This window comes from Glycine max, chromosome 9 (assembly GCF_000004515.6).
Source record: "Glycine max cultivar Williams 82 chromosome 9, Glycine_max_v4.0, whole genome shotgun sequence".
Lineage (NCBI taxonomy): Eukaryota > Viridiplantae > Streptophyta > Magnoliopsida > Fabales > Fabaceae > Glycine > Glycine max.
In genome coordinates, this window is record NC_038245.2 from 26,093,916 (window position 1) to 26,109,774 (window position 15,859).

General features: G+C 34.4%; 1 protein-coding gene across 5 annotated transcripts in view; it reads right to left on the reverse strand.

Annotated features, from left to right (window-relative positions):
• Positions 1-15,333, reverse strand: part of LOC100808902 (DExH-box ATP-dependent RNA helicase DExH5, mitochondrial) — a 42,310-nt gene extending 26,977 nt beyond the window's left edge. For 2 of the 5 annotated variants that reach the window (XM_006587160.4, XM_003535083.5), the window contains exons 1-6: positions 15,053-15,333; positions 9,631-9,764; positions 8,943-9,088; positions 8,739-8,826; positions 8,087-8,332; positions 5,398-5,493 (exon numbers count right to left, since the gene is read on the reverse strand). In XM_006587160.4, the coding sequence (XP_006587223.1) occupies positions 5,398-5,493; positions 8,087-8,332; positions 8,739-8,826; positions 8,943-9,088; positions 9,631-9,741 (687 nt within the window). In that variant the 5' untranslated portion in view covers positions 9,742-9,764; positions 15,053-15,333. Of the gene's footprint in view, positions 1-5,397; positions 5,494-8,086; positions 8,333-8,738; positions 8,827-8,942; positions 9,765-15,052 lie in introns of all 5 variants that reach the window. The other 3 variants (XM_014762097.3, XM_041005437.1, XM_026123745.2) reach the window with 3 other exon arrangements.
• Positions 15,334-15,859: the final 526 nt, after the last annotated feature.

The following is a 15,859-nucleotide window of genomic DNA, read 5'->3' on the forward strand; positions in this document are numbered from 1 at the left end:
ATGCTCCCCAGGAGAGATAGAATCACCAATAGAAGTATGCGAGTTTACAAGTGTTTGGATCTGAAGAAAATTCTCAAAAATTGGGTGATTCTTGAGAGAAAGGCTTCGAAGCTCATTTCTGATCTGACAAGCTTTGGCGCAAGTGAGAGAGTGAAAATCTGAATGGATTTTATCGCATAGATGCCATGTGAACTTGCAACCAATCACTCTTGTAAGCATTTCACCAGAAATAATAGATTGATCTTGTTCCCAATCAAGATAGGCTTCAGAGACATTGCCAGCATCTTGATCAATGTTATAAAAACTGGTCAAACTGGTTGGACCAGAAACTGGAGCTATGGCCGGATCAAGTAGGCTTGCGAATCGGTTATGCAGTTGACTCGGTCAGAACCAATCAACTTGGCTTGGAACCAGTAAAAACCAGTAATGACTCAGTCATTTGACTCGGCCCGGTCTCATGAAAATTTGAAAGAAATGCAATGTTACTTGTCTAAAAGTCTTAATTCTGAAATGCACTACACACATTGCAATTCAATATTATTACTTTGCTGCTTCACTTCTACACACATTGTTGGGTGTGTACCTTTTACTTTTTAACAGTGTGTACCTTTTTACTTTTTAGCTTTTTAAGTAATGCACAATGTTTGCTTTCTTATTAATTTGTTAATCTCAAAGTTTCTTAAAATAAACACTCGCTGCACTAAAAAGTGAAATTGCTAAACTAAAATGTAACACATAAAAGAATTGAACCTGGAATTAGTTACCGAACTTTCTTTGTTATTTAGAATATTAGCTACTTTAGATTTGGAGTAAGGATTGATTAATCAAATTATGTTAAATATGCTTGTGTGTGTATAATTTTTTTTATTATATATCGGGCCAATTCCTGACCCACCGGTTCAACCACTGACCCACTACTTCGACCAAGTTAGTGACTGGGCCGGTTTTCACAACACTGATCTTGATCTTCATCCATGAGGAACTTCTACAGAATTGTTGGATTGTGAAGAAAATGTTGAAGACAATGACTCTTGATCACCGACTCAACTTGTTGGCACCATAGAAAGTAGTTTTTGGTGTTCAACTTCTCGGAAATAGAGTGACTGAGTGAGTCAACTTAGAACGAGCAGAAACCATCGTGGAGTGCGGTGGCAGAGGGGAGGAAGGAGAAGTAATCGGACTTGCGGAAACCATGAACAGATCTAGGAATCAGCCTAAGCTCTGTATACCATAATAGAGTTTGATATTGAGAGAGAGTTTGAGATTGGAGAGATAATGTTATTCAACCCAAATCATTGAATGATTACAAGCTTTGTTTATATAGAGCCTAACTAACGTAACAGAAACTAACTAACTACAGTTAATTATTTAATACAGCATGCTACAGCTGTCATAACAGCTGTCTACAGTTGTACTAAAGAAAAATAAAACAATCAGAGTAGGTATACTTCAATGTTGTTAATGGCGGATGGCGGTTCATGGCGGAAAGCCAAAAATCCGTCATAAAAATATGACGGATGGCGTAGCAGAAAATGGCGGATGTCATGGCGGACAAAAAAAAAATATACATATATATAAACTCATTGAAATTGAAAAAAACAAAAGAAGACTGAACAGGAAAAAAAAATTGTGGTGTCAAATAGGAAAAAAAAATGGGACTGTCAAAAGTAAAAAGAGGTTGTCAATTAGCAAAAGGAAAAAAAAGTTGCAGACACAAAAAAAGGTGTCAAACAGCAAAAACAAAACAAAAAAAAAATTACAGCTTGCGCGCACCACTTCGCAAAGGCCGCGATGTTCACTACCTTCGTGCGCGTCGTCGCCGCCGTTCGTGCCGGTGCTTGTCGCCGCCGTTCGTGCCGGTGCACGTCGCCGCCCTTCGTGCCAGTGCTTGTCGTCGCCGTGGGGTCATCGCTGCTGGCTGAGTTCTGCGTACGGGGGGTCGCGGCTGGGTGAAGGGGTTGAGCTTTTAGTTGGAGGAGGGCTGCGTTCTGATTGAGAGGGGAGGGTTGTGCTTTTGACTAAGTTACCAGGTAGGGTTGGGTCGGGTCAGCCCAACTCCTGCGGAAAAAAACAAAAAAAAAACGCTATTTTCCGCCATGCCGCCATGACCGCCATGGCTATGGTGGCCACCATGGCGTCGCCATTCGAAACCCGCCACGCCTTTCCACCATGGCGCCACTGTGGCCACTTTTTAACAACACTGGTATACTTTAATACTGAGTTTCGGAGAGCAAAAGGTTTAGTAAATTAGGAAGTTCACCCAACACAACTCGTTGCTTTTCGCAGTTTTGTTTCTTAACCATGACTGTGGTAGCAATGTTTTCCTTTCTCTTTGCAGCGGCAAGATTCTGCATCTTCTTCCTTGTGTGATAATTTTGAACAAAGCTAAGAGATGGAAGAAGATGGAGTTGGAGTGTTGGATGTGTAAAATGAGAGAAAATACAAAGGGATAATTGAGAATAAACTGTGTCAGAGTACACAGTGGATGCTTGTTTATATAGACAACTAATATTGATTAATTAAAGGAAATTCAGTTTCCTCTAAATCAGATATCATATCCTACCACATCATTATACATTAAATTCCTGATTCTCAACACTCCCCCTCAACTAAAGCTTACTAAGCTTTAACTTGTTACAAGAAAATTTATTCCCAACTAATAAATATAAACATAAAATTGAGTTCCACCAAAAAACAATGTTTGAAAGACAACTCATGTATGTTGGTGAAGTCGGGGAATAATGCTAGAAAGGTAACATTGCCAAAGAGCTAGAATAACCATCAGCCTAAGAAATTTATAGCAAGCAAGTTATGACCTTCTTAAGAACCACAAAACCAATATTTTGAAGATAACCCTGGGATCTTGTTGAAATTGGGGGATATTACTTGAAAAAGAGAGAGCTAGAAAACATATCAGCCTAAGAAGGTTCAAAGCAAGTTACATTCTTCTTAAAACCAAGATTTGGAAGCCTCAAATGAAGTGTGGATGCCCAATTATTCAACCTGCAGAGACGAAATCGTCATAAAGTGACAACGAATTGAGATAAGTCACTGAGAAACACACCGGAAAACGACAGCAACAGAATAGGCAACTGGAAAGTTCTTCGCTGAAAAATGAGTGACGAGATAAAGGCAGTGACCAGAAAACATGCTAAAAAGAGACGACGGTAGGATAGGCAACTGGAAACTTCTTCGCAACAATGCAAAACGCATAAAAATAAATGGACTGCATAGTGCCCAGCCCAAAATCGCAAACCAAACAGTACTTAAAGAAGGGTAAACAGAACGAGCTCCAATTGTGTGTCCGCATGGATGCTCCGTTTGAGGCAAAACTCTCAGGTTATGCTCGCACAAGAGGAGCGACTCCTGCAGTAGAAGTGCAGCCCAAGACGGTGCAGGTGCCAAAGAAGTGTGTTGTTTAGCTAAGTCTGGCGCGCAAAAGAGTGGACGCATAAAGGAGTGTTGCATGCCTGATTGAGATGTGGTAGCCACCATCGTGTAGATCGGTGGACGACGATGCTGGTGGTGGGTTCACCTGCTGGAAACGTCCCCAGAGCTCCATCGACGGACAGCGGCTGCCGGAAAAGGGGGAAAATTGCTGGAAAGGAGGCAGCAAGCAGAAAGGTCAACTGGAATGCAGAAAAATGTCATTGGAAAGCGCCGAAATAAGTGCAACAGCCAGAAAGGTCCACCAGAAATAGGAAGAAGACTGATAGAAGAAAGGCAGTGAGCAAAAGGGCTCACCGGGGACAGTAGGTCCCCGATGAGGGATGGTTTTCCTTATTTCCTTAACCTAGTTCTAGATACCATGTAAAATGAGAGAAAATATAGAGGGGTAATTGAGTATAAACCGTGTGTCAAAGTACACAGCGGATGCTTGTTTATACAGACAAGTAGTATTGATTACACATAATTAGAGGATATTCAATTTCCTCTAAATCAGATATCATATCCTATCACATCATTTATACATTAAATTCTTAATTCTCAACAGAATGAATCAAAGAAAGTGTCACCATGTTTTTGTATAATGGGTAGACAAAACAAAGCTGTTTTTGAAATGATAATGAGAAATAAGAGAGGAATTGGAGATTACTCTTGAACATCTTTTTGGGTCTGATTGAATCTGGAGTCAAGGGTAGTAGTATGTTAAGCTCATCTTCTAGGCGCTTGTTCATGCTTGCACCCACAAAGCCCCCTCATGTTGGAACATATTCCACCTCCACTTCCCTAAAAGTGCATCATTGAAACTCTCCAACTCCCTGATACCCAACCTCCCTTCTTTTTTTGGTTTAAAATTTTTCCCCCCCCCTCCCCAAAAAATTTTCCTTTCCAAGTCTTTCCCCCCCCCCCCCCCCCTCCCCCCCAAAGGAATCATTTGAGTAATTTCTATTTTTTTCTCAAACCCTTAGCCTAGGAATATTTTTTTGAAGAGTCCCCAATCAAAGACCATTTAAATTCATAACCCCCCCACCCCCCCGACTTGAATTGGATCTATGTTCTAGTCTTCTAGACTCTAGTATTGGCCATCATACAACACTTCATCGAAACAACTTTACCCAGCCCAATTCAAGGTCAAATCGTGTTGGCCTGACACAGAATGTGTAGACAGGGGAGAACTAGTAGATTCCAGCAGGATTCAGTTGAATGCAAAGCCCAACGAAAGTATTTTGGAAGAAGATGCAAATTGGAATGAAGAAGGGGGGTACTACTGCATAGGTAGAATTTGGGGAAACAGTAACATAAAATATGTTATCAGTCAGTTCCTTTCAAACATGAGGACAAGGTTGACTTTTAGGAGGAGTGGTATTGTTAGGAATGTGGAAAAGGGAGGAGTTAGTAAGGATAGTTAGAATATTAGTGAGTTAGTTAGAGGGAGTTACCGACATAAATAAATAGGAGGACTAAAAGCATAGGGAATTCGGTAAGGTTGGTTATCATCCGTGAATTGAGCTTTGCTCTTTGTGAAAGGAAAAATCATTTTTGATTGGGAAAGCCTTGGAAGAGAGATATCTCTCATTTTATATTTAATCTCATTATATCATTAAATTCTTAATTTGGTTTGTAACATTTAGTCTTAGTGCTCTCTTCTCCCTCCCACTATACCTAAAACCCTAGAATTTCATTATATATTATAGCCTTAAGTTTATAACTACTAGCAAAACAAAGAGCCCTATTACAGGCAGCAAATCAGTCATTATAAAGAAAATAACAAAAAAAAATCTGTACATACAAAAACAGAAATAACTATCAAATACAACTATACGATAACTCTCAACAAGTCTCTCTAATAATAGTATCCAAATGAAAATTAAAAGAGACTTTTAATATCTATAAGGTGCATTATTAAGTAGCATTAGAGACTAAGCAATAACAAAATACATTGATTCAACAAACCTGATTCCTTAATATGGCTGATAATATTGCTTCCTTCTCTTTATAAGCAGGTAGACTACTACGAAATTCCAGAATTGTTCTTCCTTCTGGAGATTCCTGCAATAGAAAGACATTAAAACCCCTTTATCTTCTAAACTTATACAGGTAATGGGAAATGACAACTAACTGAAGCATACATGAGCAATATTTTTATTTAAGGAAAAAATAAGAAATTCATCAAGACTGAGAGAAGAAAATTACAACAAAACCAATGGATAAGAAACAAGTAGTTAGAATCATATGAATCATGTGATTCAACTCCCGATTCAATATGATAATGAAGGCAGGTGATAAAAATCAAAAGGTGAAACGTTTTTGTGTCTGTATCACAAGCTGAATCGCGAGTATCATACCTGAGTCGGAACAATCGTTATTTCTGAGTTTGTGGCATTACTCAATGTGTGGGTCAGGTGTCAATTCTGTGGTATTTTTTGCTAGAGAAAAAGTGCAAAAAAAATTCGCTCCTTTATCATTTGACCTCCCACTCTCCCTTTCTCAGATACTTTTTGGTTCCTTTAAGTTTCTCTCTCTGCAGTTTGCAGTGCATAGTTGAAGGCAGCAAGTAGTCTCTTTCTCCCTGTTCAAGACCTGTTTCATGGTGGTCCCCCTCTACCTCTGTTTTTTTGTTTTTGTTTTTATCCCCTCTTTTATTTTGACAAAAGCACACCCTCTTTTGTTAACGGACATGACCTATGGCTGCCTCCTCTGCCCACAACTTTTGTCTTATTTGATTTGTTGGAATTATATATATATATATATATATAGAGAGAGAGAGAGAGAGAGAAACTTTTGATGTATTTCTTTAAAATGCTCTTAGATTTATGTTTTTTAGTTATTGATCTTGAATCTTATGATTCACTATTCGATTCGATTCACAATTCAGAAAATAGGTCTTCCGATTCATGTTGAGTCCCAATTCAACTACCAAAATGAGAAAGAGGTCTTCGCATTCCACAATGGGAAGAGCAAAAAAAATCATGATCAAGAACAAAGAGCAACTAAGAGGATTTTGATGTATTTCTTGAAAATGCTCTTAGATTTATTTTTTAGTTAATGATCATGAATCTTACTATTCAGAAAATAGGTCCCACTTCGCGTTTTGCATCACAATTCAACTACCACAATGAGAAAAAGATCCTTCACATTCCACAATGGGAAGAGAAAAAAAAATCATCTCCGCAAACAAAGAGTAACTAAACGGAAACATCAAGTTATTCTCATCAATAGATGAAAACTGCAATATCCCTCGCCATATCTGTCAAGGAAACCCCTAAAAAAAGATCAGGTGCTTTGAACCAAAATCAGTTCAGCCATAGAATCCACATTAAAAATTAAAATAGAGCTTGGCTCCCCATCTATATACACTAAATAGTAGCATGGAACCCACAAACAAACAATCATGACCACCAAGAGGACCCATACATTTTTTTTATCTTATTACCACAAAAATTAAGCCCAACCTTGGGTACAATGGTTCCCAGCAGTTAAAGGTTGCCTCAAATTCAATCTACAAGAGATATTGCCAAAAGATACATTAACAAAGTAAATAAAACCTAGGAAGATGTGCTAGTTGCATTTTGTCTCAGTATGTGTATGCACAAGTATCAGTTTATGTCAGGCCCAAGTGGATAGACTAATACTAATGAGATGTCAATACTCAAAAGAAAAAATGAAACTAAAAACAGATAAAGACATTTTTTAAATTGTAGTCAACAAATAGAACATATCACCCAAATGCTTAGACACCATCTCAATGAAAACTAGCTACCTAACTTCACATATTCTCTTCCACATCCCATTTGAATAAAAGAAAATTCTGTAGACTAAAGTAAATTACATAGTTATGATTAAGTTAATATTTCTGTTTAAAAGTAAAATTAATTGTGTTATGCTGGGCTTCCCATCCCATCCTACTGTTTTAGTGTTGTTAGGACTTGTAGGTGTAGCATTAGCGTATTAACTTTTGAATTTCTAATCTAAGCTTTTGATGAATTAAAAATTTTCATGAGTTTTATCCCTGCTCTTCTTCTAAAATATTCATTTATCCTCTTTTGTTCCCAACCCTCCACACCACATAAAAGTAAATATAGTTAGTTCATGGCATGCATAAAATTATAGCCATAAATGTATAGTTGTTTCCTTTGAGTATTTAATTCACAAATGTGCAAGGTGTCTCAAACTGTTTGAACACCACATCAAGAATTTTGATCATATCCTATGATTTTTTATCCCATCTTCCAAAAGCAACATTATAACTCACTGTACACCTTCCCTCATCATATTATCTTCCCTATATCTTATAATTATAGACCAGCACTTAAACTTATGGAGATACCCTCCTTTCATATACCAACCACTCTTAATTGAGCAAATGCAAATAGAAATTAAAAACTATACATGGCAAGAGCTCTTTTTCTTTTATCCCCTTACAACCCCGAAAGACCCTTTTAAACATCTACAAGGAATGCAGACAATTAGGGACAAGGTTTGTATAATCATCTTACACAAACAGACTTTAGAAGCTGCCAAAGAAAATGCCTTCAAATTTGAATTATGAAGAAAACATAAAGTAATAAAACAAAATGTGGATATGAAGTCTATCTCAGAAGGAGAGAACACACACCACATTGGTATTTTCAGTGAAGATTACCTGCCAAGCTCGTTGCTGATCACACATTTGTAAACTTCTTTGACAGAGAATTTTCCCCACTACAGCCCTACTGGATGCTAGTGACCGAGGTGGATCAAAAACCCTTTCATCTGTACCAATATTACCGTTATTGGCTGATCTTGCAGACCACATATCTGGAAAGCTTTCCTTCATTCTTGACTTTTGGGTTAGGTATTCTTGAAGATATTCATCAACTCGCCTTAACATAGTAGTAGGTAGGTTCACCTGTCAATGGTTGAAGCTTTACTAAAGTTTCTCTCAAAGACAGAGATAATAAGGGGGGTGTTTACTTGTGTTTCTATTTCCTGTTTTCACTTTTTAATTACAACACTGTCACCTTATTTTCAACTTGTTTCCTATTATTGAAGATTTGTACACGAAATAGAGAAGAAGAAAAAAACATTGTTTTAACAATTTGAAACAAAGTGACAATTTACTAATTAAAGAGTGAAAACAGAAAATAAAAACTCAAGTATACGCTCCAATGAAAAAATAAAAAATAAAAAGTAGCAGATGTAAACAAGAGGAAAAGGAAGAACACTTGGGGAAAATTTTGATTAATCATTAATGTTAGACTTCCTCAGATGATTCAGGAAGGTCCAGGGTAGATGATGGAACTTGATCAACATACCTCCCTCAATGGCCGTTTATCATCCAAATCATATCTGTAGTTTGGAAGAGGGACTTTACTGACAACAACAACTTTCGCATACATATGGCTGCCATATATAAATGCAGTTAAAAACTACAATCCCCCACAATAGATAGATAGATAGCAAGAATTGTGACTCAAGCATTTATTGTTAAACCATGAGAATAGGAAGATTGTGTATACCTAAACAACCCCATTTTGGTTGCCAAAGCCTCTATTTTCTGAAAATCACGCCTATCCTTTTTCTCCCTTGAAATCAACTCTTGCTTACTCTTGTCATCTAAAAACATGCTTAATTTCTGCTTCCAGTAATCACAGGGGAAATCACTCTGAAAAGTAAATTATCAATACAAAGCACACAGACGGACATACGTTTCCATGCAAGTTTACAACCAGACACTTTTTTTTGGTAATCATGGTATTGGAACGAAGTTGTCCTGCCGAATGTAGTGATAAATATTTGTCAGACCTTAAACGCACACAAGATGGGTTTCTCCTCCCAACACGATTTATTCCATTCCCAAGGGCCAACCAGGATTTGTACCCTAGACCAAATGATTAAGAGACACAAACCGCTACTACTTGTGCCAAACGTTGTTGGTGTTACAACCAGACACTGATACAGCTTCGGATACAGCAGCAGAAACGAAACTTACAAAAGAAAATCTTTTAGGTAGAAAAGAAAGAGAAAAAAAGGCACAGTGGCACACTGACAGTAGTAACTAAATAAAAATAAAAATACTTTGAAAGTTAAGAAAGTACCAGTTGAATAGCAGGGTAGGTATGTTGAAAAATTAAGGGGGAAAGGTTCAGAGCAGAGAGAATAAAACCACAGAGTAATAAAGGAGCATTGTGTTGAAAGTAATCTTACTGGTAGTGAAGAAGCCCCAAATTCAACATCACGATTAACCCCGTTGTCAGCAGCAGCAACCTGAACGGGACGGTGAGAATTCATGGCGAGAAATGGAAGGCGAGAGGACATGCAAGTGCAAGCAAAGCCCCGAGCTTAGAGAAAATAAATTAACGTTTAGTAAAAATAATTTAGGCTTAATTATATTTGTAGCCCTAACTTTTAAATTTGTTGCAAATTTTATTTCCAGCTTTTTATTTGACGCATTTTAATGATTTTATTCCTAACTTTTACGAATTTTATTTTCTGACATAATTGAACTTATTATTCTTAATTTATTGTTTTTCTAATTTTTAATGAATTTTTTTTTACAAATTTTACCTTCAACTTTTGTACTTATTAATGAATAAATTACAGAAAATCAAATTTACAAAATTCTTAAAAGTTAAAGTAAAATCATTAAATTAAAAAATTAAAAATAAAATTTGTCAAAATTTAAAAAATTATAGTAGAAATATAATTAAGCCTAAGTAAATAAAAGTGCACCTATATGATAAAGGCACACTTATATGAAGGGCATGGGCTTTGTTATTTCTCCTCATTTTATATGTTAAGCTCTCACCCCCTTTTTTTTTTTTGTCTTTATAAGAATCCTATTTTGTTTTCTTAAAGTAAATTTCATATTTTATCACTTCTTCTCCAATTTTATTCACCTATCCCACCTTAATCCCCCACAACACACCTTCCCTTTCCATTATTTCATCATTATTCACTTTTGCACAAGGCACAACACCCCTTTAAATATTTTTTCTTCTTCTAAAAATATATTTTTCACAAAAACATGATTATGTTGTCAAAATACACAATGGAATCATGTCTCAATTCAATACTTCATCGAATGAAGTAATGCACACACTAACTTGTAACTTCCCCGCTAACTCTTCCTCCTTAAAATCATGGTTGAAACCAAACCATGGCCCTTCCTTCTCCTTGCACTCTTCTCATGTACTCTCTTCATCCCCCTCCATGCTTCCCATCCCCCCCCCCCCCCCCCCCCAATCAAAATCAGCATCAACTATGGCACCAACGTCGACAACCTCCCTCCACCATCAACCATCTCAACCTTCCTCAAATCCCAAACCACCATCGATCATGTGAAACTCTTTCGTAAACTATGTGGTGCTTGTAATGTTGTAGTTTTCTTAATTGTGTGAGTAAGTGTTAGATTTAAATGCAAGAGGAATTAAGCATAAATTATGTTATTTGATATAATAAAATTAATTAAAATGTTATGTTTTTGGTGTTTGATATGTTTTGGCGGGTTTAGATGAGTTTGAGTTAAGTTCTTAAAGCCTTGTAAATTAGTTTAGTTGTACAAAAAGGGGTGTATTTAGAGGGAGAAAAGGTGAAATAAGTAAAAATCCTAATTTCCCTACCATTCAGCCATGGGAACTCACCTTGCCTTCTCATTTCCTTCATCTTCTCCTTCTTCCTCTCTAAGTCTTTTATTCTCACTATTAGAAAATATGCTTTCTACATCGGTTATTTATGACTTTCAACATCGATTTTTGAACAGATGTTGAAAGTACCGACGTTGATAGTATTATCGTTAACATCGGTTTTTTTAAAAACCGATGTTAACGTAAAATGACCAACATCGGTTATATAAATAACCGATGTTGCTAATATGAATTACACCCAAAAAATGTATATTAATGTTGAAAGTTAACATCGGTTTTTACAAAAAAACCGATGTTAACGAATGTGTTAATGTTGACAGTTAACATCGGTTTTTTCATAAAACCGATATTAACGTTAGTTAACATCGGTTTTCTGTAAAAAAAACTGATGTTAACGAATGTGTTACTATTGACAGTTAACATCGGTTATTTATAAAAAAACCGATGTTAACGAATGTGTTACTATTGACCGTTAACATCGGTTTTTTAAAAAACCGATGTTAACGAATTTGTTAATGTTGACAGTTAACATCGGTTTTTTCAAAAAACTGATGTTAACCCATGTTAACATCGGTTTTTTATAAAAACCAATGTTAATGAATGTGTTACTATTGACAGTTAACATCGGTTTTTTATAAAAAACCGATGTTGTTTTCAGGAATTTTTTTTTAAATAATGTCTCTGTTTTTACAAAAAAAACCAAAATTTAACCTGTAAATTTAAAATCAGACCACACAGCACACAACATATATCATTTGCATTCTGTTTTCAAATAGATTTTAGCAAAAAACTAGCTATCAACAAAGGTTATTGAATGTTAAGATGAAACAACAATTGTAAAAAATGTAATGCAAAGTATGTAAACTAATTAATTAACCTAAAGTTACATAGTTGCCTAACATCCTATATTTGATTTCTAACTTTTAGATAATACTGTGCCCATGTCTTGAATCTCTCTGCTTCTAATGGTCTAACTTCATTATAATATTGCATGATCAAATAAAAAATAAATTAATAATGTAATAACAATTATAAAAAAACCAACTTTGTTTGAAATAAACAATTACCGTCTCCCAATTATTCTTGAAAGATCCTAAGATTATCGTGGACATCCAGTGCATCACGTAGTAGTCACATTTAGTGATTCCTTTTTGTCTATTACACTAAATATATAATGAAATTTGGATATTAATTAAACATTAACTACAATTAGTGTACACACACATAAAATATATATAAGTAGAACTTTTATTTAAATCACGTACCTTAAAAAAATATAATTTGTAAAAACTAAAATGAAAAAAATAAATTTACAAAACATAAAAATAAAAAAAATACTAATTTACAAAAATGAAAAAGATATTTAAGTTATTCATGAGAGGCTTTACGTAACATAGGATAAATATTTGATTGGACTGTAAAAGATAATTTAACTTTAAGAACAACTTAACATAATGATGTGTTTTGTTTATGTTTTCAAAATTTAGAAGTAACCAAATACTTTAAACTACAGTGATAGCTGAGTTGGGACAGTGTGTGAAGATCTGAAGGTCATGTGTTTGATTGACGTTCATCCCATTTTAATTTTCTTTTTTCTCATTTTTTAAATCCAGGGTAACACCAGCGTCCATGATCATATAATTTATATAATTTTATATAAATTATATGATCATTTTAAGACTTTTACCTTGGTTTATTGATAAAAAGATAGAGAAAGATCGAGAGGAAGGTTCCATAATTAGAGAGAAGAGATAATGGTAAAGGATTTTAACTTTGTTTATTATTAGAGCGTACGTATGTATTTTGTCATAAAACAAAGTTTTTATTCTAAAGATCATAACTAAAAGATGCCTTGAAGAATAGCTTTTTTATATATCAAAGGTTTTATTAGAGCATAGAGGCATTTTTTTTTTGGATCAGCAAACAAGTTTTCATTAAAAGGAAATGGTACAGTGCAAGAAATACCACTCCAAAGTAAATGGAAGACACAATCATGAAAAAAAATCCACAACCTATATGGTTATCTAATATTTATATGATGCTCCCCCACCTAAATATTCAATAACAAGAAAGTAGGAATCCCACATATACCCATCAAAATATATACTACTGCAATGATCATTAACCACAAAAAACCAGCCAAGAGCCACTCATTATGCTCCATCAAATTCCATTTATATTGATCATATATATGATCAGAGGAATGGTCTATTATTATAAGGATTTCAAACTTTAACAGATTTCAACAAATCAATGTAATTGTTTGAAAGAAATATAAAAACAATTTTATCAGAGCATAATATATGATAGTAAGGCAAACAATCATCAAACAAATAAAACAGATCATTCAAAAGAATACAATGAAAACATTCAGAAGATGATTGATCAAGTTGATCAATAAACTTGAAATTGCATTAAGATGTTTTCCCATCAACATGGTGTGTTTTGTCCAAAGAAAACTAAAGGAAAAAAAAAATCATATATTTGAAGGCTTGGTTATGTTGGTATTTTTCTCATTGACTTTCTATACTAATTTAATCCTAATTTATCGGTCTTTTAAATCCTAATTTATTCACAGTCCATGGTCTGGGAATGCATCTTCCAATCATCCTAATTTATTCACAGTCCACAGTCTCGAGTTAAAAGAGCAACAAATGCCCTTATGGCATTGTCCAACATTTTATCTACTTTCACTCATCCATTTTATTTTTATCCATCATATTACTCTCTTTTCTACCAAATACTTCAGTAAGAAACAAGATTGGTATTGCTCACCAAAATTCTTGGTTTCTCACAGCCAACCATGCCTGGTATGTTAATTAAGTTAAATTCTATTATGCTTTCATATTTCAATCAATGGGTATTGATATCTTTCTCAAGTAAGATATCTTTCTTAAATAAATCAATAAATTATAAACACGTGTACTTATAATATTCACTTTATCAATAATATGAAGTAAATGTTACTCATTAGGATGTTAAACTTAAGAATTTTTATATAGATTTATGGTTGAAGTAACTGGCATGACAATTTTTATATAAGTATAGTTTGCTCATATATATATATATATATATATATAAAAGTAACAATATCAAGAATTGTAAAACAATTTTAGGACGTATTTTAGGTTCTTAAAGATGATACTATTAAAAAAAAACTAGTTGAAATTCTTAAATATAACATTGTAAGGTAAAAAACAAGTTAAATAACTCCTCCACAATTACACTTCTCGAGAAATTCTTACACATCAAGATCAAGTTACTATTATTGGCCATTGTCAAATATCTTTATCCAGGTTTCCATTTTGTGCAACACAAAAAAATAAAGATGATACAGTAATAACTAATAAGGAAAAGACCACTACAGAAGTTTAAATAGCACAATATATTGATTCAAATTGAATGCAAAATATTTGAAAAGTTGAATCTATCGTAACATCAAACTAATTAAACATCTGTGATTTCAAAAGCAATTATGCTTCATGTTCAATTCAACGTGTCTACCACACAACCAACATGTGTCAGGTCTGTTGCTTGAATTAATGACCTTAGCTTAACTCATTATTCATGTTCTGTGCAGGAGAATAAATATTTTTAACATGCGTGTAAAGAAAAAAGAAAAATAAATAAATAAGAGATGCCTAATGCTTTCAAAACAAGTATTGAAATTTTTTTTAGACGTACTAGACAATCTCGTCTACCATGCCTAATGCTTTCAAAATATCATCTCATCTCAAATAGCTACAATCACGTGTCCATTTTGCATTTATTTTATATATACTAAATCTTATTTTGGTCTATTACATTTTATCATTTTAGCCTTTTATATTTTTTTTACTGCAGCCTTTTATGTTTTAAAATTCTCATTTTAGTTACTTATGATTGCGATGTTGCTCAAGATAATTCTTCTGTCAATTTTAAACTAACACGGTTAGTGTTTTCATTTTCAAATAATTAATTTTAATGCAGTGAGATGATTAAACCTGATTGCGGTGGCGTCTCAGAGGTGTGCGGCTGCGCCGTGGTGCTGATTGCAGCAAGGGTTTTGCGTCCCAGCGCAATGCAGAGAACCTTCTCTGCCCGACGCGAACTCCAAAAGCGATGGGAACCCTGTCCTCCGCCACAGGTCGCTACCGTCGATGAAGCACCCACTGTGCAGACCGTCGACGCTTCTCTTTTGCCGAGTGAGTGACTAAGAAAGGGAGTGATACGCGCTATAGGTTTTGTGTGTGCCGCCGAGTGAGTGAGGAGTAATGTGTGCGCTTTAGCTATTAGGTTTTGTCAAATTTAACTACTTAATATATTAAAAAACAAATTATAGTAACCTTTAAATTGAAGGTGTGAATTATTATTATTATTATATTTTGAAACTATTTTAGCAAAAATAAAAAAGTTATAAGTAGAACATATTTTTTTAAAGGTTAAATTTGATCTTTGTAATTTACATTTTAATATTTTTGGTCTCTATGGTGTGAAAGTAATTTTGTTTAATTATTATAGTTTATATTTTAATTCTCTAGTTCCTACAAGGATTAAAGAATATTTTTAGACGACAGGAACTAAAAGAGAACTAAAGGTAAATTATAAAAACTAAAAAAATTACTTTATTATAGTCTATGGTGTGCCGTCTCTCATATTTTAGATAATTTAATATTTTAAATTAATTAAAATCTCTTAGATCAATGAATAATACAATAATTATTATTCACTTATTATGATTATTGGTCGGAATCATGGATGACGTGATGGTCTTAAACTACTTAACAATATTTTTTTTCATCTACGAGATC